The 24,401-nt window shown below is 57.4% G+C and overlaps 1 protein-coding gene and 1 long non-coding RNA gene across 13 annotated transcripts in view; both read right to left on the bottom strand.

The window, feature by feature from the left end:
• ELN (elastin) overlaps nt 1-7,638 on the bottom strand; it is a 32,077-nt gene extending 24,439 nt beyond the window's left edge. For 5 of the 12 annotated variants that reach the window (XM_070484439.1, XM_070484442.1, XM_014850462.3 and 2 more), the window contains exons 1-3: nt 7,273-7,475; nt 1,157-1,207; nt 231-260 (exon numbers count right to left, since the gene is read on the bottom strand). In XM_070484439.1, coding sequence (XP_070340540.1) covers nt 231-260; nt 1,157-1,207; nt 7,273-7,354 — 163 coding nt within the window. In that variant the 5' untranslated portion in view covers nt 7,355-7,475. Of the gene's footprint in view, nt 1-230; nt 261-1,156; nt 1,208-7,272 lie in introns of all 12 variants that reach the window. The other 7 variants (XM_044746942.2, XM_070484444.1, XM_070484447.1 and 4 more) reach the window with 4 other exon arrangements.
• An 8,057-nt stretch (nt 7,639-15,695) lies between these two features.
• Nucleotides 15,696-24,182, bottom strand: LOC139040166 (uncharacterized). The gene is made up of 4 exons (XR_011494156.1): nt 23,816-24,182; nt 17,479-17,565; nt 17,096-17,213; nt 15,696-16,815 (listed from the first exon to the last, which is right to left on the bottom strand). It is a non-coding gene; the product is annotated as an uncharacterized lncRNA (long non-coding RNA).
• Between the last annotated feature and the right edge of the window lie 219 nt (nt 24,183-24,401).

Genomic DNA, 24,401 nt, shown 5'->3' with positions numbered 1-24,401 from the left:
AAACATGAAAGCAGGCGGGGCCACCAGGGAAAGAGTCCGGGGGAGGGGCAGGGGGCGGGAGGCAGCGGGCTCCAGGTCACAGTCAAGTCTCCCACACTGGACGCTGGGCCGTGAAACGAGGAGGCCCTTGTTGCCTGCACCTTCTGGGGTTCTGAGGTGCCAGGACCTGTGTGGGCCGGAGTGATACCCAGAACCTGTCAGAAGGGACCAAATTTATTTTCTGAGCTTACCTCCTACTCCCAGGCCTCCGAGACCAGCCCCTGTATTGAGAGAGAGAGAAAGAATTAGTGTCCCGCCAGAAAGCCACCTCTTGACCACGCTCAAATCCATTACTGCCCAGCTACGTGACCTCAGGCAAGTCCTAGCCTCTGTGAGCCTCAGTTTTCTGGTCTGTCTCATTGGGCCAACAGCAGAGCGCCAGTTTGTTCCTGGAAGGATGTTGGTAGCTGCCCTCACTTCCGCATCACTTCTGAACACTCAAATACTTTTTAAGTGTTGAAAACATTACTCTTGATTTTCAATCAACTTTAAAGCATTCTACTTTTTTCTAAATTAAAAGAAAGTATGGCTCCCCCCCCGACCCCAATGTCATTGCTCCATCGTTCCAACATCCTGCCCATTTTCTTTTTGGGGCTCCCAGTCTCCAACTGCACACAGTCGTTGCTTTTATATCATTTTTACTTGAAAAAACATTTCACCGTGTTGCACAACAGGTAGCGTGTTCATACTTTTTAGGAGCTGTGTATGATTTTAGAGTGTGCTTAATCACACCCTCCAATCAGGTGTGTTTCTTGTTTTACATTTTTGCAGATAATACTCCTAAGAACCTTGTTACACACTGTTCTTTTTTTCACTTTCCAATGATTTCCTTTGAATAGATTCCCAAGAGTGGGGTTAACGATTTGAAGACTGTGAAAGGCAGGGATGCGTGAAGGCACCCACTTTCCTACAGTCTCGTTGTGTTTCCTCTTTCAGAAAATTTATGCTCTTAATAGTCGTAAAACAGAGTCACAGAAACTGCTTTTTTAAGTAGAAGCAACTTGTGGGTTCTCTGGGGTAGGTGGCCAATGTCCTTCACTTCTGCAGGGTCAAAATGGGCCTCTCTTAGGGCTGTGATCCCAATCCGCTTACGGGGTGGCAGTTTCATGTATGTTACCTGGGAAAAAGACTCCTCCTGGGACTCCACCAGGAACGGCCCCTGGGACCCCTGGAAGGAAGCAGGCAGAGTCCTCCATTAGCCGGAACTAATAAAATCATGGTAACAATGACGATGATAACATTGCATGTCTACAAAGCAATTGATGTTTACAAAAGCGTTTTCACAGTCACGTTCCTCAGAATGGCCCTGTGAGGTTGGAAGTGCTAGGATTACTATCTTCATCTCAACAGATGTGAAATCAGGCTCAGGGAGGTTAAGAGACGTGCCCAGGGACACACAGCTGGAAAGAAATAGAGCCTGCATTCAAACCCAAGCCACTTGTCTGAGTAGGACGGTTTGCATGGCGTTACCTTCTTCTCCTCTCCCCCTGGAGAGGGCCCGGCATGGGGCTGGTTCTGAGCGCCGTTTGCCTTTTGCTGGGCAGCCAACTCTCTCTAGCCCTGAGCAGCATAGGGAGGGGCCAGAGTGGTGGGAGGGCAGGCTGAGCTGTGACAGTGAGCTGAGCAGTAAGGAAATGTGGCTGCTGCCAGCAAAAATGCAGCCATTCCCACACTGATAGGACAGCTCGAGGTCAGCGTCCTCAGCCACTGGGCAGCAGTGGTTGGGTGGGGTTCTGGCTGTCTGACACAGAGCTGTCTTAGGAGGCGCCGGGGCCCGGAGGGGGACACCATGAATGAGCAAAGTGAATAGTTTCCTAAGGAAAAGCTAATTCACTGGCCAGGCCGGGGGCCGTCTGCCCGGCCGAGATCACGGGTTCAGTCCCCACGGACGAGTGAAACTCTCACTGGGGAACGCGGTGATGCTGGGCCCCAGACCCAGGCCTGAGCGTAGTCATGGCAACAGCCGATCCTGGTGCAGACAAGCTCTGACTCCATCACCACAGAGTGGCCCAGCCTTAACAAGCGGCCTTGCCAACGCCCCAGCCTGAGCCCCAGCACCACCCTCCTGAAAGGGGCACGGGGGTGGGGTGGGGGGACAGCGTCTGGCGGCTCTGCAGTTTGTCCAGAGGCCTCCTGGCCAGACGTCTGGCTGCTGCAGCCTGGTGATGCTGCACAGCTGGGCCTACTGGCCCCAGGGCCCAGTCTTCCTCAGACTCAGCCCAGTAAGATGGGGGATGCCAAGTTGTCATGGCCACCCAGTGCCAAAGCCCCGGCGCCAACCCCCCAGGGCCTGTGGCCCCCCAGGAACTGCAGTCCAGGCCTGGAGCGTGCAAGAAATCTGGGTAGAGCCTTGAGGGCTCAGAGCGGTGGCCGCAGGAGGCTGGTCCTGCTGGGAATGAGTGCTTCGGCCCTGTCATCGGCTGCCAAGCACACACATGGCCTGCCTGCAGCCTTTGATGCTGTCCCTGGCTCCGGCCTCCAGCTCTGAGCACTGTCTCTTCTGTGCTTTTCCCTGTCGTGCTCCAGGCCTTTCTCTGCCTCCATCTCTCTCCCTTCTCTCCTTTCTCTCCCTCTCCCTCCTTCCTCACAGAGCCCTCTCCTCACCTCTCTGCTCTGGGCTCCAGAGCAGGCTGCAGGAGAAGTCTCGGGGTAGAGGGAGCAAGCGGCTCAGGACAGACCCACCTGGCCTCTAATCCTGGCTGTGCGACTTCTTACCATCTGCCTGATCTTGGGCAGGTCACTTAACCCCTCTGAACCTCAGTTTCCTTTTTGGAATGTGGGGCTGATAACCATTGCCTTGCAAGCTTGTTGCAAGTTGTTGAAAGGTTCCAGTGAGAGACCTATGCTGCCCTGGACCTGGCACACAGTGACTGCTCAAAACAAACAAACAAACAAAAGATAGTGACCCTTCGAGTCCACTTCGCTGCACAGTGCATGGCCTGGGGCCGGGTATACAGAAGGTGTTCAATAAATGATGGGTGAATTTGGTGGAGCACAGGCAAGGATGTTGCCTGTGGGTCTGGGTCCCACCTGTTCCATCCCCAACCCCTCTAGAGGTCTCCTTACCTCGGGCTGGTCCAGCCCTCAGGCCTGGCTGAACCCCCACCTCCTCTCCTGGGGCTCTGTTCCCCTACACCCGCCTGCGGCTGGTACCCCCGCCTCGTGCCTGCCAGCTCCCCCTCTGCTTCCCCTCTTCCCAGCACCTGCCCCTCCCTCCCCAGCTCTCTCTGCTTCCACTCTCCACTCCACAGTTCAGATCTGAACAGCATTTGCCAAACTCTGTGCCTGAACCATGACATTCTGGGGAGCTGGAGATGCTGTTGCCATTTTGCACTGAGGAAATGGAGCAGGCTTACTGGGTGTGAAGGATTTCCGGCCCGCCTCCTCTCCTCAAGTGTGGGAGAGGTGAGAGCAGAGGAAGACACTGGTTAACCAAGGGCCTTCAAGATGCAGCAGCCTCTTCTCGTGCTCCAGTGGGTCGTCTTCCTTCCCACCTCCGCTCCTTGGCCTGAGCAGCTCCTCCTGCCAGGAATGCCCTCTTCTCTCTCCAAGTCCTCCCTTTCCACCACGACTGAGCTCAGATCCTCCTCCTGCCCTCTCCGAGCCTGTGGTTCTCACTGCTCAGCTGGCCCCAGCTTTTGGCCTGGAGCACACTTGTCTTGTTTTATGTGGGTTTGGCTGGTTTCCCCGGCTAGCCCAGGGTGGAACTTGTCTCTTGCATCTTAAAATCATGATCCTAGACTCTCAGGGATCATAACAATCTTCTGGCTTGGGCTGAAACTCCTTCTGCAAACATCCCCTTGTTCTCCTGCTTGCATGCTTCCAGTGACAGGAAAATCACCACCTCCCGATGCTGTCGGCTCTACCAGTAGAGAGGTTTTTCTCCTACTGAGATAGAATCTGCCCCTCTGCCTCTCCAGTTCTGCCTCCCAGAGCCCCACAGACAGAGGCTCACCTCTCATCCACAGACAGCCCTCAAACACTGACCTTTCTTTCAAGGTCTAACCCCAATATCTCTTCCACTGTGAAGCCTTCCTGGATTTCCTGGGATTCCTCCAGGCCACCCCTTCCCCCAGTCCTGTCTCCTTCCTCCATCACTTCACACTGCTTCCCACTAGACAGAAGCTGGTGTGAATAGCCAGAGAGAAAATTGAATCTTATAAATGTGCACTAGTTACAACGGTCAATCAGCCCAAGTTAGCGAATTCTGAATAAGAAAATACATCGTTTCAAAAATGCACATTCCCACAGTCCTCTTCTTTGATGCATTTTTGGCAGCTATCACATTGCTGGACCCTCCCACCGGCCCCAGGAGATAAGTACGGTGAGGATGTTTCTCCCCATTTTACAGCCAGCAAGAGGAAGCGCCTGGCCCGGGACCCGCAGCCGACCTGAGTCACACGCAGGGCCTTCCGCCTGAGCCCTGGGCTCTAGTTTCAAAGATCTGGGAGAAGGCTGTTTGGGAGTGAGCAGTGAGCCAGCGGGCCTGGCAGTGGGCTTTGCCAAGTCCAAGTCCGGGGGGCCGGCCTGGGAGCAGATAAGACCACACGAAGCTGTTTGTTGTTTGCATGGAGAAAGGCTGCCAAGGGTTTTTCAAAAACAGTCTGTCCTCTCGTGGGTGACTCGGTCCCCTCCCTTTCCGGGGCATGTCTGCCCTTGTGCCTGGGCCCCAGCAGATGCAGAGGGCAGGGTCAGTCCCTAACCCAGAGGTCCGTGGCCCTGGAGGCTGGTCGGAGTCACCTGGGCAGCCTTGACAAAACCTCCACGTCCAGCTTCCTGTCCAGACCAAAGAAAGCAGGAATTCTTGGGTGGGACCCTAGCATCGTTGTGTACAGTTCCCTGAGTAGCTCCAATATGCAGCCACAGTTGAAAACCCCGGTTCTAAATCATCTTCAGTTCCGAAAGGAGAAAAAAAAACTAGTAATATTCCTGGGGATGGGGAGAGAACTGCACTTGATTTAATTGTTCTCTCTTTCTCTTATTAAATGGCCTGGGGATTAGGGGCAGCTGGTCCTCAAAGCTACCTTTGACACATCCTAAATGGGTCTAGACTACCCTTTCCAACACAGAGTCTTCCTGGGGAGCCCCTTTCTTGCCTCCACTGGCAACACAGTTCTTTGGAGCTGGGAGCTCATGGGAGTGACATCCTCTCGGGGCTGGGGGAAGCTGGGCTCCCCCAGGACAGCCAGAGGGGTGGCTCCGTGTGTGTGTATATGCATCAGTGTGTGCAGGTGGGCGTGTGGGGGAGGGTGTGTGTCTGTGGCCCCCTCCTGCCCCCTCGATCTCTCTAGACATCAGTAGGCTCTGGGCACAAACACCAGAAGACCTCAGCAATTCCCACACCCCTTATTTGGACCCAGCTACTCTACCACCTGGGACAGAGCTGAGATTTATGTTTGCAAGGAAAGAGCAAGGCCTGCCAAGAATTTGGCGCTGTCGCTGAGGGCACAAGGAGAGGTTGCATTCTGCTCCGGGGTGTGCCCACCCTAGAGGACTCGGCCCCAGGCCTGCGCCTCCCCAAATGTTGCCTAGTACCTGGCCTTCATCGCCTCATCCTTTGGCCCAGGGCAGAGAGCTGTCTGGTTCTAACCCTCTGGGGTGGCCTTAGCCTGTCTGAGCCTCAGTTTCCCCATTTGTAAAGTGCAGATAATAATTCTCAACTCCCGGGGTTCCTGCGGGGATTCACTGCCGTGTTTTAGGTGGAGGATCTGTCTGGGAAGGCAGGTGTCCAGGGGCGCACCTGCAGTGGGGGGAGCTTCAGGCAGGCCCAGAGCTGCTGCTCGTGGGCATTGGGACCGCTGCTCCCCGGGCTGTCTCGCTTCCCCTGCTGGGCCCCACCTGCTGGTGCGCACGTCCCTTGGCCGCAACCAGGCCCAGGAGCTGACCTCTGCGCAGGAAGCCCCGACTCCCAGCAGTCCCGCCCCGCCGGTCAATCTCGAGGAAACAGCTGCTGCTCCTGCCCAGCCCCCGACTCCAGCCCTCCGGGTGACCCTCCTCCACCCTGTGCCCACTATGCTGGCCCCACTGAAGGTCTGGTTCTCCTGGCAAGGACTCCCACAGAAACCAGACCCCACCCAGGCCACCCCACCAAACGACGCACCAGCCTGCACCTCTCTCTTCCCATGGCCAGGAGCACCTCCAGGGGCCCCCAGAGGGACACTCCCAGGGTCCCCCAAGGGGCATAGAAGCCCCATGGGGGGCACACACCTAATGGTCCAGGATGGCCCTGAGGTCCACTCCACCAGCCACACTCTCTCTGCCAGGAGACGGACACCTTCCTCAGCTTCCCTGTCCTTGCTGTGTCCCATACCACACACACACACACACACTCACACACACTCACAGTCACACACAGAGTGACAATCCACACCTAGTGACACACCTGGACACCAGATCTCCCACGGGTACGTGTCTGTCAGGTAGCGGACTTTTGCACATGCTGACAGGCACTTTCACATACCCTCCATGCCCCTCCCAAACACACGCACACACTTGTCCAGGGAGGAACCTGTGAACAGACATTCACCCCTCCCAGAAACCTCTTCCACTATTTGGTGACATATTCGGGCATATACACACGGGCACACCTGTGCCATAGCATCCAACACACTCGTTCATGTGTGCTTGTGTGCACACACACAGAGTCACACACACGCTCAGAAGTCCCTCCTCACCAGGGACAGACCACAGTGGCAACTTTCCAACCTGCAACCTTGTAATCAACTTAACCCTGACCTTCCTCAGAGGGGTCCTGACTTCTCAGGGGAGAAGGAACCTGCTGAGGTCACAGCTCACTGCGGCTGGGCTGGCCTCCAGTGCAGGTCCCCTGCCCCCAAGGCAAGTGTGCACACCCGCCAGGTCCACAGGTGTGCAAACTGCTGGTGCCCACAGACCCAATGGAACCCCACTGGCTCTTCCCCAGCGTGCTGCCGACCCCCGACTCGGAGAGCACTGGGACAGAGCAGAGGCCCCGCAGCTCTCCTGGGGCAGCAGAACCTGGACCCTGGGTTGGGAGCATCCTGAGTCACTGGGCGTGTGGGTGACAGGTCCCTCTTCAGCTCGGGGTGGCTCCTGGGAGGGGCAGGTCCAAGGATCCAGTGGCTGAGGGGCTCCTGCCTGGGACCCCCTGGAGGACGCCGGGGGTGAAGGCGTCCTCTTTCCATCCGTCAGTCCAGCCACCTGGCCGGGCAGCCCGAGAGCTTCGGGCAGCTCCGGGGACAGGGCAAGGCCTACCTCCAGGCTGCGAGGGGTGGACGATGGACAGCAGGAGCAGGAGGACTCCGGGCCGCAGGGCTGTAGCTGTCAGACCCGCCATCTCGGGGAGAAATGCCCCAGCCCGCTCTCCGCGCCTCGTTTTATCCCCAAAGCGTAATTGCTGCCTCGTAGGCTGAGGGAAGGAGGGAGGGAGAGAGGGCGGGCGGGAGGGCGGGAGAAGGGGGAGGCCTGGGGGAGGGGGCTGCGGGGAGGGGGGCAATTACGAAAGGCCGGCTCCCAAGCCTCCCAGGCTGGGTCGGACTGGACTGGACTGTGGGCTTTTTTCCTTAAAACGCACATTCGCGCGCGCACACACACACACACACACACACACAGTTTTCCCCCATCGCTTTCCCTCTGTGGCTGTTCTCTCACTGCTGGCCCTGTTCCCGCCAGAAAGTGCGAGGGGGGCCTTTGCCAGGACAGCCCTCGGGAGAGGAAGCGGGAGGGAGGGCCCTGCAGCCCGGCCAAAAATCTGGCCCCAGCCAAGGCCTGAGTGGCCAGGCCCCCGCCCCTCTGGCTGGGCCCGGGGCCCAGTGTGGGGACACAGGCCAGCTGTCCCGCGCCTCTGCCCCCACCCCGGTCCTCCAGACTCCCCCAACACCCCCACAGACAGGCCCTGCCCAAAGCTGGGGAGGGAGGGTGTTGGGCAGGTCTGAGGTCTGGGGCCTGGGGCCAATATCTGCAGAGGTCAAGGGGCAGTAGGCAGAACTGCCTGGAAGGTGAGATCCCGTAGGTGCTGCCCCGGGGGGCATCTGGGGGAAGGCAGGGGGACCTGATGCACTACAGGGCTCCCTCCTTCCCAGGCTGAGCTCACAGTCTCCTTTGTGAAGCTGAGGAGAGGGCGTTGGGCAGGTCTGGGGTCCATGTCTGCAGAGGCCGAGGGCCTGCATCGGAGTTAGGACCACACTGATGCTGTCCCCTGAGGCATCTGGGGGACATGTGGGAGACTCTGACACACCGCAGGGGTTCCATTTGTCATGGATCAAAGTTGCAGTCCCACACACAAGCTTGTGCTGGGCAGTGTCTGGTGAAGTTCAGGCTGGATCCCCAAGTGCCTTGCAGGGGACCAGGGGGCTGCAGAGCCCACTCAGACTGACAGGTGGCCTAGCCCCCCTTTATCACTCGGGCCCCACCTTTCCCAACACTGAGCATCGCTGGCGCCCAGACCTGACTTGGGAACCCCCAGATGCAGATTCTCATCCTGCCCCAGAACGCCGGGGGCCGACATCCCTCCAGTGGCCAGGAGGGGGCGGCTCTGTGCTGAAACAGCTGGGACCAGCATTTCCAGGACTCGGGCTGTTCTCGCCTGCCAGGGCAGGATGAGGACCCTGTGGAATTACTAGGGGTGAGGGGGCAGGAGAGGGTCATGCCTCCTCCCCCACCCCCTGCCAGCAAGTGGGGAAGAAATCTGGGAGGCAAAGGACAGGAGAGAGAAACTGGTACTTGCCCTAAGCGTGGCCTGTCAGGGGAAAAAGTCGAGGCCCTGTTCTGAGAGCATTTCCCCTACACCCAGACGGAGAATGAGGGGGCACACAGCATTGGCCGGCAGGAAAGGAGTTAAATGACCCCTCCTCCGGCCGGGAGCACTGTGGCCATCTGCAGGCCTAGCAGGGGTGTCCAGGAGCGGAGATGTCAAAGGCCAGGCATTGGACTCAGGTGTACCCAGGACTACATTCCGGCTCTGGCACTTTCTACGGGGACCCTTTCCTGGAGCTTCAGTTTCCTCATCTGTCAAATGGTGATAAGTTGCCATGCCTGGGGGTTCTTGCAGAGGTAAACAAAATGTGGTCTCATATTTCCACACCATGACTGCCAGATCCAAAATGCCCTGTACTTATTTGGTGCTGGTAGTAGTTCTGGTACCACTGTTACCACCACTAGTTCTTCAAGCACCACTCCTGTTTTTAGTGTGACTGTTAGGCTTGGCCCAACGGGGCCACCTTGGAACCCCGGGCCATCCCTTCCTCTTCCTGGTCTCAGGTGGCGCGGCTCCAGGAGTTGGGAAGCAGGTGGGCGTGCCAGGAGGACTGGCTTGAAGCTGTGCGTTACTTCCAGTGTGTTTGATTTCGGGGTGCTCTGGGGGCAGCCGATGGAGATTATGAGCCCGAGCCAGCTTTTATTCATGGGGGCAGAGGCTGCTCAGGATCAGGGTCTGAGGCTCGGAGCCTGGGATGTGCCTGCTGCGGGGGAGGGGAGACGGAGTGCATCAGCGGGCCCAGCCCCTCCCGGGAAGTGGGAAGGCAGGGGGTGCTGGGGAGGAGCTGGGCCCCACTCCTCTCAGGGCAGTGACGTGGGCAGGAACCGACTTTCAGACTTGCAAACCGCAGTCTGCTCAGAGTCTTTATTAATTCCAGGACCTGGAGAGAGGCCGGAGCCAGCGGGAGAGGGCTTGTTGCGGGGGATGCAGGAGAGGCGTGGAGGGGCGTTCACAGGAATGGACTCGAGGCTGCAGGGCCAGACCTCTCCCTGCAGGGCCAGGCCCTGAGTCCCACCCCCTCCCTGTGGCCCCGCTTCTTCTGAGCATCCCGTGCTCATTGCAGCAGCTCCATTAACTCCTATCCAGCAAGGCTCCATGCACCTCAGAAGGGAGCTGCAGTTCAGAATCGAACCCATTAAACGGATTCTCCAGTGCAATTTAACCCAACGCATTCAATACATAGCAGAAGGACTGGAGGTTACAGTTATTAACCAACACTTCATTCATTCATTCGTTCATTTGCTCATACATTCAAGAAACCCAACAATCCTAGGCTGCTCTGTGCCCACCTCCCTGTGTAGCTGTACAGATTAAATCGGGTCATAAATGGAGAACTGCCCACAACACTGCCTGATGCACTGAATGCTGGGTGAGCGCGGCTTCACTGTGCTGGCCGGCAGGCCTCACTCGCCCACTCGCTGCTGGGCACCCAGGGGAGTCCCTGACAGGCTGTCTCTGTCCCCAGCTCCTCCAGATGCACCTGTTTAGGAAGGGCAGGGCCACCAGCCTCCACATGCCCTTGAGCATGTCATTGCTTTGCTCAGAAACCCTCATTTACCTTCCAGATAAAGTCCAGACTTCTCCGTATGGCCTCCAAGGCCCTGCATTACCCAGCTCGGCTGCTCTCCCGCTCTCCTTCCCCCTGGCTGGCCTCCCTTCTGCCGGTGCAGCTGCTCCCCAGCCCTCAGATTTGTCCTGGAGGGCTGGGAGCTGGACCTCTGTTGGCGAGGTCCCCTGCTCTCAGCTTCCATCCCTGCGGGTCTGGGCCCTCAGCATTCCTGCCCCCCAGGCCCCTCTGAGGGCCTTGATCTGAGCCCCTTGGGTGGAGCTTGGGGGCCTCATCTGATTCCCCACTGGCCTGGCCGTCACTGAAGGCAGCTTGAGGATGGACCCGTTCCTGTCTCCCCCTCATCCGTGTTGACTAAGAAGCACAGATGTGCCCTCGAGGAGATGGGAGCAGAGGCTGCTGGCGTGGACAGACCTCCAGAATCCTGGGGCTGTGGTTTTTGTTTTCTCCCTCGTCTGCACATGATCATTGTATCTGTTGAGTGCGGGACGCGCTGTCTGCATGGAACCTTGGACCAGAGAGAGAGACAGGCGTGGGCTGCCTAGCTGGTCTGGGAAGAGCTTGGTGTCAGCCAGGCCCGGGACCCCCACCGTGCCCCTTCCCAGTGCGTAGGAGCCTCGCTGTTAGTCATTTACTCCTCCGTGTGAGTGAGGGTCCCTCCGGCCACACCCAGAGGAAGCAAGGTCAGGGTCACACTGACGGGGCAGCAGGAATGTCTCATACAGACCCGAGTGAGGCTCGGGACAGAAATGAACACTGGTTGGCTAGCGTGGGTACAAGTGTAGACGCTCCAGGAGAGGATTAGCAGCAGGCAGCTTGAAGAACCCCTCTCCACACCTTCCGGATCCACCCGCCCTCTTCCGTGAGACCCAGCTGCAAACGTTAAGGCCGGAATCCGCCTCTCCTTGGATTTTAAATATTCTAGTAGCCATGGAAAATAAAAGAAAACATAAGTAAAGTTAATTTTAATAACAGACTCTATTTTACTCAATATATCGAAAATATTATCATACCAGGCATGTAATTGATATAAAAGTGATTAGTGCAATATATTGCATTCTTTTTAGTACTAAGTCTTAATACTAGTGTGGAAGTTATGCTTAGAGCGCATGTCGTGTGGACTAGTTGCATTTTGAGGGCTCAGTAGCCACATGTGGCCAGTGACCACCAGGGTGGACAGCGCGGGTCGAGGCCATGCGGGGTCTGGTGAGGACGGGCCTGACTCACGATGAGTGAGGAGGAAACACCCAAGGATGGTTCTTGCTGCTCAAAGTTTACAGGAAGGATGGGGCAGGAGGGTGAGGGAGAGGGCAGGGAGGGAGGGAAGTCCTTGAGGGCGGCAGGGAGAGGCCTGGGGCACACCTGTGACAGGCAGCCCCAAGGGAGAGGCTATGTCCTCGTGCTGGTGACCGAGCCGGAGGGTAGCCGTCTACTGAGGGGCCCTGGGCAGTGGCCACCCAGAGCCAACGCTTTGTCTGGAAATTGAGGAAGGCCTTCTGCTGTTCGGCCCTCTGCAGAGGTGGCCAGGGACCACTCTGACGGCACAGGAAAGGAAGGGCCTGAATAGGGCTGGGTGTCAGGCTTCACCAGAGGTCGAGGGTCTGCAGCCGAGGACAGGCAGAGGCTGCTGGTTTGGGGCACTTCTGAGTCTCCCCTCATCATGCAGGGGCGGTTCCGAGTGGGGTTTGGAAGTCAGGGAGGGGCTGGGGTTACAGCACAGGGTGCTTCTGCGGCCCCCAGGCTGGGGTGCTAGAGGGCTAGCGGTCATCCTTGTGACAGGGATCAACATAATTAGTGTATGAGCCTGGGTGGGTCATCTAGTAACACTACCAGATAATGCTGACATCAACAGTAATTAATTCCTGGAAGCCCTCGTTTCCTCTTACGGAGACAGGGGTCTTCACAAGCCTTTAAGACTGAAAACTCACTTCTGTAAGGGTCTGGTATCCAACAAGCGCTCAAAGGTGAAATGGGGTCTTTGGTGCCATTTCAGGCAACCGAAGCAGGCGATTGAGGCTGGGAAAGGTTGGGGGGGGCAGGAGGAAGCCCCCTCCCCAGCAGTGCCCTCCCCACGGCTGCCCCCGGACGCCCCAGCTCCTGAGCCATGCATCTCTGATCCAGCTACCTCTGCGCAAGGCCCTGCCTCTGCCCAGGCTGGGTGTTTGCACGTCTGAGTCATTTGTCAGTCTGGGTCCTTGGCTGGTGCGAGCCGGGAGGTGGGCGTCCCGGACGGGCCGTCCTGCCCCGTGCTGTTCCCGCATCGCCTCGAGGGCTGTCTGCTGAGGTCTGAGGGGAACATTTCGAGCCGGGCACCCCCTCCCCAGGGGACCTGGCACAGAGGAGTCCAGAACACGCCTCTCATTTGTTTGACACTTCACAGTTTACAAAGCACATCTCCATTTGCGACTGGGATATTATTATCTCAGTTTATAAACAGAGGGGTTAGCAGCCCTGTCTGCGGACTCCCGCCGCCAGAAAGAGCGCTCTCAATATCTCCCTCAGATCTATTTAACTCTAAGTCTGAGCCCCTGTCACATGGGTGGGCAGCAGTAAATTCCATCCCAGTTACCAGGTCTCTGTGTCCCCACCCTCCACCCCCAACCAAAATCTGGGCCTCTCGTGTGGGGGCTGGAAGTCTTGACGGGCCCTGGAGATTCAATAAGCCCCTTGTTAGCACCTCTGTGCCCCGGTACCGGCACCGCGGTGGGGCTGGGAGCCCAGGGCCTGGGAGCCCGGGGCCTGGACCGGCTCTGGCGATGCTTGCAAGGCGTGATCTGCTCACGGGTCCCAGCGGGGACTCTCCATGCCCAGGGCAGGACAACTTCCCTCAGCCTCCTGCCCCACACGGTACTCTCTCAAAGAGAGGAAGACCTCAGACTGCCTTGGCCTGTAGCCTGCTGGGCTGTGGGAGGGGCGGGCTTCAGGATGGACACACACAGGTATTCATGATGTCCATCACAAATATCCTGCTACCCAGGGGAGGAAACTGAGTCTCAGGAAGCACACCACTGGCCCAAGGTCAGCCTGAGACACCGTGGCCTGGAGCTGAGGCCTCTGGGGTATTTTAGCTGGCCAGCCACACTGCTCTCACGTGGGGAGATGGCCCCAGCTTTGGGGTACACCCAGCACCTGGAGAGCAGAGCCCTCTCTTCCCTGGGCTGGGCACCCCAGGGGTCCCTGTGCTCGCTCTGGGAGCTGGTGAGCCGGGCTGTCCACACTCCCCGACCCTGGACCTTGCTCCCTCCGGCACGTCCTTATCTCCTTGCCTCCCCCAGCCCACCTTGCCCAGGAGCCCTTCCAAGAGCCTGAGCCGGTGGCATGCTGGTCAGGGAACTCTTCCTCCTGGGCTCTGCCAGTCTCCATCCCCACACCATGTGTGGCCACTCCCTGCCCTGGGCAGACCCCTCCACCCATGCCCGGAACCCTCAGCTGGCCTGATCTCTGTGGCGCCGGGCGGGTCCTATGGGGCGGGGAGGGCAGCTGCCAGGATGCAGGGTGGGAGGCAGGGGAGGCCGGGCCAGGGGCTCCCGCTGGGCCTGGGTTATCTGCTCCCTCATTCATTCTGTCCTCCACATTCCTGAGCTGCCTGTTCTGGCTGGGCGTCGGGTCCTGGGAGGAGGAACAGACAGGGCATCAGCACCTGCAGTCCTGGGAAGGGTGAGGCAATCGGGAAGTCTTCCTGGAGGAGATGACCTCAGAGCTGAATCCTGTTTCCTTCTCTCAAAGGGAGATACGTTCTGGGTGGTGTATGTAAAATGGGGAAAGGTGAAGGCAGCCCCATCTGAGGCTCTGGCCTCTGCCCTTCAGCCCACCCACAGCCTGCCTGCCTGCCGGGGAACTTCCGAAAGTGGATCCCAGCTGTCCTGCCCAGCTGACAGCCCGCAGGAAGCGGTTGGCCCTTCCCACGCAGCCTTTCACGCTGTACTAGCGCTTTTCAAAGTGCGGGCTGTGACCCCTTGGCGGGGTGTGAAACTGATTTAGTGGGTCAGGAACAGCATTTTTAAGTGAGAGGAAAGAATAGACACAGGGTCACGCGACTGCCCAGGTCAGCCTTGGGGCTTGATCTTTCGTCTGAGTTCCATGTGCCTGCATGTGAGTACTGGATTGTGATGAACTTTTTCCTGCATGTCACAGTCTGAGAGCCACTGTTGTGAGGACCGTGTACAAATCCTTCTCACTCCACACTTGGGGCTGTGGTCCTGCTCATGGGAAGGAGGCCGGCTCGAACGCAGGCACCCACAGTGTGGCGAGCGAATGGACAAGCAGACAAGTGATGAGGGGAAGGGAGACCCCCTTTGCTGCACAGCTCCCTGACCCCCTTGGCTTGGCTAAATGTTGGGCTCTGCCAAACTGATAAGAACTGGGGTCTTGGCCCCCAAGCTTGGGTCTCCATTGTTCTTGTGGGGGAGTGGGGCCCCCAGGGGCCCCCTTAAAGCACATCCTGGGGGACATGAGCCATTTCAGGGTGTGTTCCTCAGAACTCTGAAAATAGAGGTGGCCTACTGGGTGAGCAGGGCTCCAGACCCCACCCAGCTGGTGCTGGGCAGGCCTGGTTTGGTTTGGTTTGTACACCAGGGTTTGGAGTAACATTTCATTCGAAGAAAGGCTTCTAGGCTTGAAAATCATGAAAACTGCCATTCTGGCGGTGGGGTCCTCAGGAGACTGGCGTTCCATTCCCTGACCTGCCCCAATTGCTACGTGACCCTTGGGAACTCTCCCCCAGTCTGGGCCTGGAGCCCCCTCCGAACAATGGGGGTGCAGACTGGAGCAGTGGTTCTCAACCCTGGCCTTGCATGAGGACCCCTGAGAGTTTCTAGTCTCCCTGGCCAGGCAGTACCCCTGCCTGGAATCTCTGGGGTAGGCCCGGGGGTTGGCATTTTAAAGCTTCCCGGGAGCTTCCAATGCACAGCACAGTTTGAGCAACCCTGGGCTGGGTGACCCATCTCTGCGAGTGACCCTCCCACAGGGGGCTCTGGCTGTCAGCCAGTGGTTTTCAGAGTTTAATGAGCATCCCCATCATCGGTTCTCAAAGTGTGGGCCCTGGAGCAGCAGCATCAGTACCACATGAGAACAACCTTGTTAGGAATGCAGATTCTCGCCCCTGATGTTCTGACTCAGGAACTCTGGGGGTGGGAACAGTGAGCTGCACCTGGCTAAGCCCACCAGGTGATGCTGGTGCCCATCCCAGCACAAGAACCACTGGCCTAACCTTGACCATCAGAGTCCCCTGCTCAAGGGTCGCCCATGTCTCCCAACCACAGCTTCTGCTTCTGGAAAGAAGGCAGAGCCACCAGAGGCTTCTGGAGGGTGTATCAATCAGCTCAGGCTGCCATAACAAAGGACCACAGACGGAGTGGCTTAAACAATAGGAATTTATTGCCTCACAGTTCTGGAGGCTGGAAGTCCGAGATCAAGGTGCTGGCAGGGCTGGTTCCTTCTGACACCTCTCTCCTTGGCTTGCAGACGGCCGCTCTCTCCCTGTGTCCTCACATGGTCTTCCCTCTGTGTGCCTGTGTCCTAATCTCCTCTTCTTATAAGGACACCAGTCATCCTGGATTGGGGCCCATTCTAATGACCTCATTTTGACCTAATCACCTCTTTAAGGACCCTGTTTCCACATATAGTCACGTTCTGAGGTCCTGGGGTTAGAGGAGCATCTGTGAGTCTGTCAGGGGCGGGACTACAAATCAGCCCATAACAAAAGCCTTGTGGGGGACTGGGGGGCAGGCAGCGGGCCCTCACCCAGGCCCCAAGGGCAGGGAGGGAGCATTCTGGAAGTAAGCCCTCCAGACACTCTGGTTCCTTTCCTGACCAGTGACATGCTATTACATTTTCTCCTGAAAGCAGACCCCCTGGCTCTGATTCTTGCCTGGGTTTGAGGGGTGGGTCTGAGGGGGCGTGTGTACCTCCTGAATGATAGTCCAAATGTACTGTGCAAGAGAACAGCCCCCTGCCCTGCAGGGACCTCTCCGAGGGGGCTTTCCTGGTCACACTGTGCTACCGGATAGTCTGAGCATCCAGGCTGGTGTGTGGTGCTTCTCATTCACTTCTTTACAAGGATTCCATGATTCAGGCTGAGCCGCCCGCTCTTCCCCCGTCAGCCCAGACTGGGGAGACTCCTGATTGCCCAGAGCTGTGTGTGTGAGAGATTACAACTGTAGGAAAAAACATCTGACAGTGCCAACCGGGGGCTTGGGTGTCAAGCAGAAGAAGTGCCTGGTTGGGTTAGTCTGGGAGGGCTTCTCAGAGGAGGTGAGATGTTGCTTCAGATTCCAGCTGTACTCTGCTTCTGCCACCCGTCAGGCACCATGCTGGGAGCTTCTATGACAATAACCGGCTTAAGCGCCAGACGAATGAGGAGGTGCTGTTATTCCCCTGTATTAATCACGTCTTTTCATTCTGTATTTTTGATGCCTTGACATCTTGGGGCCTTGCTGACCCTGGAGGGACTGCCCTGCCCAGGGTTGGCTGATACCTGGGGATAGCAAACAGCTTCCCTGGGAGCGTGCCTTTTGTATATAAACCAGCCACCCCAGAGCCTGCACCCAAACCACCAAGTTTATGGAGTTCTCACACTCCAGGCCACTGCCCACCTGCCCTAATCACCCTGCGGCCAGGTAGCTGACTACCAGGGACAGTCCCTACGCCCCAGGGCCCACTGGGGTTGAAATTATTCAAAGGAGCCAATCCTAAGCCTGCCTCACCTGTTCCATGCTCCTGCCCACATTTTCCCCTCCCTCGGCCTCCTGACTGACCTGGTGCTTCCCTGTGTGGCCCTGTGTGGTGTGGCGTGCCCTCTTCTCTCACAGTCTGTGACTACAACAAACTGTCTCTTCAGTGTCAGTCATTTTCTGATCCGTTGGCCTCACCATACTGGAATTAAAATAAAATCTGTATTTTAAAATATTCTCCTCCCATTTTTTAAGCGAGTAAAGCGAGGCCCAGAGAAGTTAAGTGACTTGCCCTAGACCCCACAGCCGGTGATGGCGGAGTTGGGATTCAAACCTTGTCCCAAGTCCAGCATCTCTCCCCGGCCCCTGTCCTCAGACAGAGGAGGACTTGGGAGGAAGACAAGTGGAGGTTCAGAGGGGGCTGGGGCTCATGTCCTGGAGCTGACCCTTTGCGTGGGGGTCCTCACCTGCTGAGTCTGTGGCCCTCTCCAGGTTGGCCCAGCGGTTCCTCTGCTCTCTGGGCTCCATCCCATGTCTGGATTCTTGAAGGGAGCCTGGAGGGAGGGGGATGAGACACAAACTCCCTGGGGAAGGGGAGGAGGCAGACCTGCCCTAAAGCCTGACCACCCCCCCGCCCCAGTAGCTGGAGTCTCTATTTCGTATTTCCAGGAGCTCCGTGGGGGCTGGTGCCATGTCTCAGTGCCTCTGTGTCCCCAGCACCCATCCTGGCCAGGCCCAGAACACATGCCTGGAAAAACAGTGAATGGATGGATGTCCCCTGCTCTCTGTCCCCATCTCTCGTTCTGCGTCTCTGCCTCGCCCGCACTGTGTCCCTGTCTCTTTCTCTGTGTGTCTCTCTTCCCCTCCCGCCCCATCTCCGTGTTCCTGCCTGCATCTCTCTCTGCCTCTCACGGTTCGCTCCCACAGGGCCCGAGGCCCTCAGGTCCCTGCTTTGAATGAAGCTGTTTATCCTGAGCAGACTCAGCTGCCAGAACTCTCCTTCCAGGCCCCAGAGGAGGGAGCACGCCCAGCGGGGTGGTCTCCACGGCCCAGCACGGGTTTTGGCTTTCAGCTCGGGGGGAGAGACATCCTCCTTCTGCCTCGTGGGGCAGCCTGGCTGGCCCTCCTGCCACCCGCTGCCGACTGCAGAGGAGACCAAGACCCGTGGGGGAGGCGGCAGTGAGGGCGAGGGGGTCCATGTGTCTCCGTGTCAGTCTGTCTGTGGGCATGTGGCGCTGTGTGTGCATTGTCGTGTGGACTCGCACAGTGACATCTGCTCACCCAACAGGTAACTCAGTTCCACAAGAGCGTTTTAAAGTGAGAACAACAGACATGGAGCCAAGTGCACAAAGCGTAGGTGTGCAGCCTGAGGATTTTTACCCACCCTTCGACCCGTCACCAGCCCCACATCACCGCAGAGAACATTTCCAGCCCCGCAGGCACCTCTGTGCCTTGCCCAGTTGGACCACTCAGCGGATGTCTTTCACTGCAGACTGGTTTTGTTTCTTCTCGAACTTTGTAGCGGGTTGAATTGTGTCCCTAAAAGATCTGCTCGAGGCCTGATCTCTGGTTCCCGTGAAAGTGACCTTATTTGGAAATAGAGTCTTTGCAGGTGTAATCGAATTGAGACGAGGTCATATTGGATTAAGGTGGGTCCTAAGTCCAATGACTGGTGTCCTCATAGGAAGTCCACATGAAGACACAGAGAGACATAGGGAGAAGAAGCCCATGTGAAGATGGAGACGGGATTACAATGAACCGCCTATAAACCAAGGAGCACCAAGGACAGCCATCAGCCACCAGAAGCTAGAGATAGGCATGGAAGAATTCTTCCCTAGAGCCTTTGGAAGGAGTGTAGCCCTTCCAACACCTTGATTTTGGACTTCTGGGTCCCAGAACTGTGAGGGAATAAATTTCTGTTGTTTTAAGCCACTAAATTTGTGGTAATTTGTTACAGTGGCCCCAGGAGACTAATACAAACTTCACATAAATGGAATCTCCCTATCTGCACTCTTCTGTGTCTGGTTTCTTTGGCTAATGTGTCTGTGAGATTTATCCAGGTTGTTGTGTATAGTGATAGTCCATTCTTCTCCATTGCTGTGTAGTAGTCCATCTTATAAATATACCACAATTTATTTACCCCTTCTAACAGTAACATACATTGGGTTGTTTCTGGTTTTTTTTGCTATTATGAATAATGCTGCTGGGAACATTCCTGTCTGTTTGTGGACATATGTCCTAATTTCTCACCAGTATAGAGCTAGGAGCAGAATTGCTGGGTTTTACGGTAATTATATTTTTGACTTTTTGAGGAACTTCCAGTTTTTAAAATCTTGTACCATTTTACATTCTCACCTGCAGTGTGTCAGAGTTCCAGTTGCCCCTCATCCTGTCAACACTTAGAATTGTCAGCTTTAAATTTTAGCCACTCTGGTGGGTGTATAAGGGTATCTCATTGTGGTTTTAACTTTCATTTCCCTGACGAATAATGACAGCACCTTCTCACATGCTTTTGGGTCATTTGAATCTCTTTGTTTGTGAAGTGGCTATTAAAGTCTTTTGTCCATTTTTGAAAATTGGGTAGTTTAATATTTTCCCATTGATTTGTAGGAGTTCTTTATATATGCTGATACAATTCTGTGGTTAGTTATATGTATTAGAAAGACCTCTCCCCCTCTGTGGCTTGCCTTCTCTTCACGTTGTCCTTTGATGAGCAGAAGCCCTTGATTTTAATCAAGTCAAATGGATCAATCATTACTCTAGTGGTTCACGCTTTTTCTGTCCTATTTAAGAAATCTTTGCATACCCAAAGTCCATGAAGATAGTCCCCTGGGTTGTCTTTCCAAAGCTTATAGTTTTACCCTTCGCTTTTAGGTCTCTGATCTACCTTGGCCCAAGAGTATTTCAAATCTCAGCAAAGTCAGGGCTCGCCCTGCCCACCCAACCCCTCCCCAGGTGGGTGGCTCCACTTCCCTGCAGGTGCACTGCCTCTGTCGCTAGCCCCAGCTCTTCCTCCAGGCCCTGGATTTAATAAAAGCTCTGGGCTGCCTGTGGTTTCCAGGTGAGTGCTGGTTCCAACCTCTGTCAGGATTCAGGAGTGTATGGGGTCCCCCAGCCCCTCTCCACGTGTGCTTCTTTTCCCGCCTGGTGAGGGACAAGCTCACCTGTTCATGCAACTCTGAGGGTCCCTAGACAGAGATAGGAATCTCCGGGGAGCCTCCCTCCCTGATCCTTCCTTACTCCTCCCTAACGCCCCACAGCCTGGGCCTTCCCACTCCCTTCCCTCCACTTGTTCATAGATTTCTGGGCTGGAGGAGCTCATCCCCTCCCAGGATGGCAAATAGGTTCCGTCACCAAGCCCATTTGACTGGCAATGGCTGCCTGAAATGGTGTTAGAAAGGACTCTGGGGATATCCAATGTCAGCACGTGAGAATCACACAGTCTGTTGCTTGGTAACATCTGCCTGGGAGAAAGGCGGGCACTGTGCCCCGCATGTTGCGTCTTTAATGCCTCTGATCTGGTCGAAGTCTTTCACTAGGATTAATCAGAAATAGAATTTAAATGACTCCTCAAGGGCGTTCAGCTATTAATTAAGAGAGGTTTGGGAGCTCAGGCATCCTCCATTCAACTGAGGGTGCTTGCTCGTCTATTTAGCAAATCCTGAGAGCACCGCGGCACTCCAGGCCCTGGGCGGGGCCTTGAGGAAGTGTGGTGCTGAGATGTACTCTGGTGTATCCCTGGTGCCACAGGATTTCCTTGACTCCAATATTCAACGTACAGAATTAACGAGTCAGGGGTCTCATGGGACAGTCATTTGTCACCTGGCGAGCCTGCCCTTGCGCACGCCCTCGCCTCGGGCCCCAGTGCCTGGGTGGGACTGCAGGGCACTTTGACACCGTGGAAGCTGCTGGGGGACGGGGCTTCCACAGCTGGAATGTTTCTCTTCGGATAACTTTCAGGAAAGGGACCCGCAAACGAGGCCTGTGACAAAAGGGCGTGAAAACCCTAGTTGCCAACAAAAAGGACCACAGGGACTCTGGATTTCTACCAGGGTCCTTGGGGACTGCTCCGGCACCATTCTGTGACAAATTCCTGGGTCCCGCCCTGCAGCCCAGCCTCACTCCCTCTGAGCTGGCCTCAGGCTCCTCCCCTCCCCTAGACGTACACGCACACACACAGACACATGCACACAAAGACGAGCTCGGGGGCACACACAGAGATGCCAGCAACGCACAGACACGTTCTCTGCCCGTCTAGCCCTCTCAGCACAGCAGCGAAAAGCCAGGGTCCTGGGCTCACAGATCTCAGGTTCAGGGCCCCACTGTCCTACTTAACCTATTTGACCTCGGGCAATTAACCTCCCTGAGCCTCAGTTTCCCCATCTTTTAGCGAGGGTTTTGAGGAGGCATCAAGGAGCACGTTGCTCATGTCGGGCAGAGGGTGACTGCTCAAGAACTGTCACCTGCGGCTCTCGCTGCGGCTCCACTCAGATCACTGCCTCAGCTCTTCTAAGAAGCTGGGCAGTGAGGAGGGTGCGGCCCGGCCCTCGGGGCTCCGTAGGAAATTCATCTCTGCACCCCCGCCCAGAGCTTGGCACTGAGCTTGGATGTGGTGGAGACACAATCAGGGCCTGTTGTGGGAGAGAGGGAAGGAGAGGACCAGGGTTTTGCTCTGCCTTCTGGTTCTTTCCTCTGGGAAAGTGTGAATTTGTCTCAGAGGCATGAAGGAGCAGGGTCTGTCTGTTTTCTGTCCCAGGTAGGCTGGGAGAGGGCCGCTGCAGCCTCCCTGGATGAGAGGGGCCCAGTAGGTGAGCCCCAACCCCGCCACAGAGCCGCCGACCAGAGCCCGGCGGGGCCCCTGTTGCCCGCTGGGCCCCATGTTCTGTGCTTTCATCATGTCCACCGCCCTGGCTGGGCCCCGGCCAAGCCCTCACTCGCTGGTGAGGGCCAAGCCGGGGCTGTGCCAGGCTCGGCGGAGGCCGCGGCCAAGAACATCAGAGCCGTTCTCAGGAAAGCTGGGGGATTAGGCCGCAGGCTGGCGGGGACTCAGGTACCCGCCTCCTGCCCCGGCGTGGAGATGAGGGGCAGGACGACCTCACAGCTGCTAAGGGCTGTGAAGTGAAGGGAGTGACGTGAGCCACCACCGGGGATGTGGGGACACAGCACCATCTGGGCCGCTCACTCGGAGACCACCTTCAGGGAGGAGCTGAGGCCACATGTCTCCGGACCCCTGTCCCAAATCGGCCCAGGTCTCCTGACCTGCAGCACTGTCTCCCCCAGCCCAGGCCAAGTCCTGGCCTCACCCTAGACAGGACCCTGGAAGACGGTGGCCCAGGTCCTTGGGTCACGGCGTGAGAGGCCAATTCCAGTTGGAAGCCGGGGGCAGGAGCTGTCCTGGGCTGTCTGCGTCTGCCCGCTGAGGGATAGGGGTACCCAGCTTGCTCTGGGACGAGGCCCGAGAGCTCTGGGCTTCTGCTCACTTCTCCCCACTGTCTAGAGCGTATCTCCTCAGTTCCCTCCTGTCTGGATCCAACCCGCCCTTCAGGACTCGCTGGCCTCTGGGAGCCTTCTCCCGCCCTAGGTTGGGTTGAGGGCTCCCCACCCCGCCCTCCTAGCCCCCTTCTCCTTCTGGTGTGACATCCACTACACTGGACTGCCACCATCTGCAGACATGTCTGTGTCCCTCAGATAGGTCCCCAAGGGCAGGGCCACCCCTCTCCCCTCCACTCCCCAGCCTCTATCTCTTGACCTTGGTGGGCTCGCTGTCCTCTCGGCTGTACCCGTCGCTGGCTGGGCACCACCGGAGCAGGTGGCTGCCTGGCCTGGCCCCGGTCCCCTGTCTGGGCGGCCTCTGGGCCCCTCCCCATGGGCCCGGGTGGGTGGGGGTGTCTACAGGGACGCTGAGTCAGATGTTATTTTGGGCTCCCCCTGGGCCCAGTGAGCTCTGGGGCCTCAGGCCTGTTTAGATGGCTTTTGCCAGATGTGGCTGACTCCACGCACTCGAGCCCCCACAGGGCTGGGAGCCCCAGGCCGAGGCCAACGCTGCCCCCCGGGCAGGGTGCGGGCAATGAGGACAGGCCTGACCAAGGGCCTGCCACCTCTGGCCTGGTCCTCAGCCTCAGGGGTTCCAGCTGAGGCCCTGGCCCTGAGAAGCCACTCTCTGGTAGATTTATAATCCCAGAGCCCCAACAGTGGAAAACCAGTCAGAGAGGGCCTGGCTGGAGGGTGCAGCCTCAACACCCCTCACACAGACACACCTGTGCGCCCATGGCAGGGGCCTGGGACCCCGAGAGGAAGGGCCAGGCCCGGTTCATATGGAGAGGCCCATCCCAGCCTGGGCCCCTGACCCCCAGAAGATGCCCCTCCTTAGAGCCACCGCCTCAGAAGCTGCTCAGCCAAAGCTGAGGGGCCGGTGCCTTGGGTTGCCCTGTGGGCTCTGTGCCCTGTGGGCCCTGGGCAAGCTCCTTCCCTCGGTGGGCCTCAGCCTCCTGGTCCATGAAAGGAGCTGTTGGGCTCTGCTGTTCTTCGGACCCCAGGTCGGCTGTTCTGATGTGGCTTCCAGAAGGGTCAGGTGGCGCCTGACTGCGCTCCTGAAGGCATCTGTCCTGGGCCCCTGCCTGGGCCCCAGCCCAGAAATGTTTAAGGAAACACGAAAATCCTTAAGCTCCATCCACCACGTCCAAATTGAAAACAGAAGGGGCTGGAGCACTGTGTTAACCCCTGCAGAGCGGACGACTGGCCTGGGGCTGGGGCGGGGGCCAGGGGTGCCTCTGGGGCTCCCCCTCTGTGGGCTCCATCACTCACCTTCAGGACCGGCGGTGGGTGTCAGCCAGCCCTGTGCCTGGGCCCAGCGATGTGCAGAACTTTCTGAGGGGCAGTGTGGCTGCTGCAAACCGCTGGCTCACTGACACTCTCTCCTGTCCCCTTGGGGGCCCCAGGGACACGTCTCCATCCCAGAGATGTTCAGAGCCCCCGAGAGCTGGGCCTGGGTTCCTCAATAGAGAGAGGAGGAATACAGACAGCGCCCTCACTGCCCCCACCTTGCTTGGTCACCCACAGCACAGGGCGGGGACCAACGTGAGAGGAGAGGATGCTGGAGGAAGGAGACGCTGGGCGTGTGGTCAGAGGGGCCTCCCTGTGGCTGGCCTCTGTGCTCAGAGCCGGAAGGAGGAGGGAAGCTGTTGCAGGCAGGACGCCTGCAGGAGCAAAGGCTGGTGTGTCCCTGCCGTCATGGGTGTGGGTGTGAGGATACCAGTGGGCCCCTTTCTATCCTGTTGGGGTGAGGTGCCCAGGCCAAGACCCGGTTTTGAACTTCAGACCCCTCTGAGTCAGGGAGAACCTTGAGGGAGCCCATTGTATGGAGGGTAAGATTGGGGCCCAGAGAGGGGCG

Source organism: Equus asinus, chromosome 14 (genome assembly GCF_041296235.1).
Source record: "Equus asinus isolate D_3611 breed Donkey chromosome 14, EquAss-T2T_v2, whole genome shotgun sequence".
Taxonomy (NCBI): Eukaryota; Metazoa; Chordata; class Mammalia; order Perissodactyla; family Equidae; genus Equus; species Equus asinus.
Note: the sequence above shows the minus strand (reverse complement) of the source record. Positions and strands in the feature narration are given on the sequence as shown.